This window comes from Frankliniella occidentalis, unplaced genomic scaffold (genome assembly GCF_000697945.3).
Source record: "Frankliniella occidentalis isolate FOCC.00 unplaced genomic scaffold, Focc_3.1 Scaffold158, whole genome shotgun sequence".
Lineage (NCBI taxonomy): Eukaryota > Metazoa > Arthropoda > Insecta > Thysanoptera > Thripidae > Frankliniella > Frankliniella occidentalis.
Genome location: NW_026267284.1, coordinates 414728 through 417480, shown reverse-complemented (window position 1 = coordinate 417480; position 2753 = coordinate 414728). Strand labels below are relative to the sequence as shown.

Here is a 2753-nt window from a genome sequence, read left to right as displayed (position 1 = left end):
GATGTGTGTGGAAAAAGCCGTGTATGTACCGCTTACTTGAATAATTAGCCGTTACTCAATAATCTCGCCTTTCCTACCCTTTACCCCAAATCACACAGTCCAGCCAATCGAACATTAACTTTAAATTATTGGAAGGAACATTCTACCACGACCTTACAATTGGCGCCCAACAGCGGGGCTGGACTTGCGTGTTGTGAGAGGGAGGGAGGAGTGAACGGGACGGAACAGAACGTGTCGCGTGTCGCGTTGCGCGTGAGTGCGTGTGTGACTCTAGTGTGCAGTGCTATTAGTGAACTTCAAGATGATTGAAACCATCAACTTGATCCTTGTTGTGCTGTGGCTGTTCTGCTGGTGGTCCGCCCTGCCGCGACCAAGGGCGCGCGCAGCGAACAGCACGGCGCCCCCTGCGTGGCTCGTGCCCCTCCTGGCGGAGCTCGCCGCCTTTGCCGCCGCGGCCACCGCGGCCCTGAAGCAGTACTCAGCGTCGGCGGCCGGGCTGCACCAACCCACCCCGTGCCCCTGCACAGTCGACACCAAGGACGTCATCAACGCGCCACCGCTGCCGCCCGCCGCCGTGCCGAGGCCCATTACGGCCGACTTCGCCGACGACGCCGCGGTGCGGACTCGGTCGCCGACACCAGTGCCCGTCGCGCCCGCCCAGGCCCCCGCTGCGGCCCCCACCGAGGCACCGACGAGCACCATCATCGGGGAGTCCTGGCGACCCGAGGAGCCTTGGTGTAGGTTTGACGGCAAGTCGGACCCGACCACTTTTGTGAATGAGCTGGACATCTTCTTTGACGCCCACGAGCTGCCCCTCAACGTGAAGCGTGCCCTAGCTCTCGTTTTCCTGGGAGAGTACAAGAAGGAGTTGGCCCTCTGCGAGCCCCAGCAGTGCGGGCTCCGAACGGCCGAGGAGCTCCGTCACGCAATCTGGGACAAGTTCCGTCGTGCCGCACCCATCCCGGACGGCACCGTGAGGCACCCCACGGGCGTCGTTACCGACGCCGCCATCGCCCCTCCTTCGAGGAAACGCCGCGGACGAGGCCGTAAGGGCCTCGGGCGCCCCCACCGCGAAGAGGAGGCCATCTAGAAGCAGTCACCCCTCCCCGCGCCTCGCCGAGGAACCACCGGCGTTGGCGCCCTGGGGGGTGGAGCACCGTGCCGGACGCACGGCAACGGTCAGCCGCGAGGGCCCTGTCACGACGGCCTCCGGCGACCACCGTCCGCGAGGAGAGGACCATGCCAATCCGCTCCTCCCCGCCGACGCGGGACCCCGCGAGCTGCAGCGCCACTGCAGCACCACTAGTGTGAGGCACCAGGTGACCAACCGGGTGAGGTGACAGCTGACCCATGGGGGGGTCACGCAGGCCGCGAGCCCCCAGAGCCGCCGCACCGAACGACGCGGACCACCAACGAGCTGCCGTCCTGCCCGGCCACTTCCCCACCGTAGCGACTTACGTCAGGCCCGCCGCGTCAACGCCAGCCTGACGACAGCTGACGACCCCGCGGGCCGAGCACCGCGACGACGCCCGCCACCCACATTCGCCCCGGGGCACCCCGTGTGTCCGGCCACCTGGTCACCCACCACCAGCCCGCTCAGGGCCCCTCGCACCACCTGGGCCGCTGATGGCCTAGGAGTGCCACCGTCCCGGGCCTGCCACACGCCCGGGGCCCCGCCGCGGAGCCGGCGCCTCAACCAGACCGCGGCGCGGTCACGAAGTGAGGCGCCCCCGCGGCCCCCCTCCGCCCGCCGGGACGTTGAAGGCGCCCCAGTCCTGCCCGTGTCAACTGGCGACCCGGCAGGTCTGGCTTTCCGCCCCCGCTGCTGCGAAGAGGACGCCACCCAAAGGACCGAGGACGAGTTCGACATCGCCGTGCGCCGGAGCGCACGGGGGGTCACTTGAGCGCCGCCCCCGCCCGGATAGGCCTGTCTGGGTGGGACCCGCCGCCGACTCGTGAGGGGCTCGCTGCCAGGGCGCGCCCCGCCCCCCCTGCACCCCTCCTGCGCGCGAGTCCTCGGGGAGCGCGACTCGGCTTCCACGGAGAGCCTAGCGCCGCTCCTCGCGGGCAGTCATAGCGCCCGTCGCTCTCTGCCTCCATGACCCACCCTCCTGGACAACCGGAAGAAGAAGATCCGGCCAACTCGAGGGCCTCTGCGTGGACTCCTATGTATATATGTTCTCTAGTTCATTGCGTCTTATGTAACATACTGTAAAATTGTACATTCATTTCTTGCATTGCGTAATCTTAGTTCTCCTGTGTGTTTGGGTTTTTGTCACTACTAGCGTTAGGCCCCATGGTCGTGTCTCATGTGTTTTGTGTTCCTTTTGATTTTTCTCTGTCAGTGTACCCTTTAGTGTGCAATGGCATCGCCGGCTTTGATGTCCAACAGTTTAGCTTAGGTTATTCCGTGTGAGGGCTTGTCAGGGCCGTGCTTAGGTTAAGTCATGGGGTTTTCTTGTAATTTTCCGGCCTTGATGTCCAGCAGTTTAGCTAAGGTTATCCCGTGTGTGGGCTTGTCAGGGCTGTGCTTAGGTTAGGTCATGTTTTCTTTCTGTGTACTTTTGCTTTCCATGTTTTTCACTTGCTTAGGTAGGTTTAGCTTTAGGCCCTCGCGGCAGGCTGGCAGGTTGGGGAACCCCTTCTTTAGTCGACGAGGCTCATCTCTCGGTCTTCGATCTCGATTTGAACTCGCCGAGGGGGGTATTGTGGGGTGCCCATTTATTTTTGGACATTTTCCCCGTCATGCCATT

At 63.5% G+C, this 2753-nt stretch overlaps 2 protein-coding genes across 3 annotated transcripts in view; one reads left to right on the top strand and one right to left on the bottom strand.

The window, feature by feature from the left end:
- LOC113215996 (protein TANC2) overlaps nucleotides 1–2753 on the bottom strand; it is a 51612-nt gene that overhangs the window by 38507 nt on the left and 10352 nt on the right. The gene's annotated exons all lie outside the window — the stretch shown is intronic.
- LOC127750244 (uncharacterized) lies at nucleotides 240–2734 on the top strand. Its single transcript, XM_052271342.1, has 2 exons — nucleotides 240–2439; nucleotides 2536–2734. Exon 1 carries the CDS (start codon nucleotides 302–304, stop codon nucleotides 1088–1090), a length of 789 nt encoding a protein of 262 aa, XP_052127302.1. The 5' UTR covers nucleotides 240–301; the 3' UTR covers nucleotides 1091–2439; nucleotides 2536–2734.

Coding starts and splice junctions, on each gene's coding strand:
- LOC127750244 (XM_052271342.1), top strand. CDS start 302: ATGATTGAAACCATCAACTTGATCCTTGTTGTGCTGTGGCTGTTCTGC.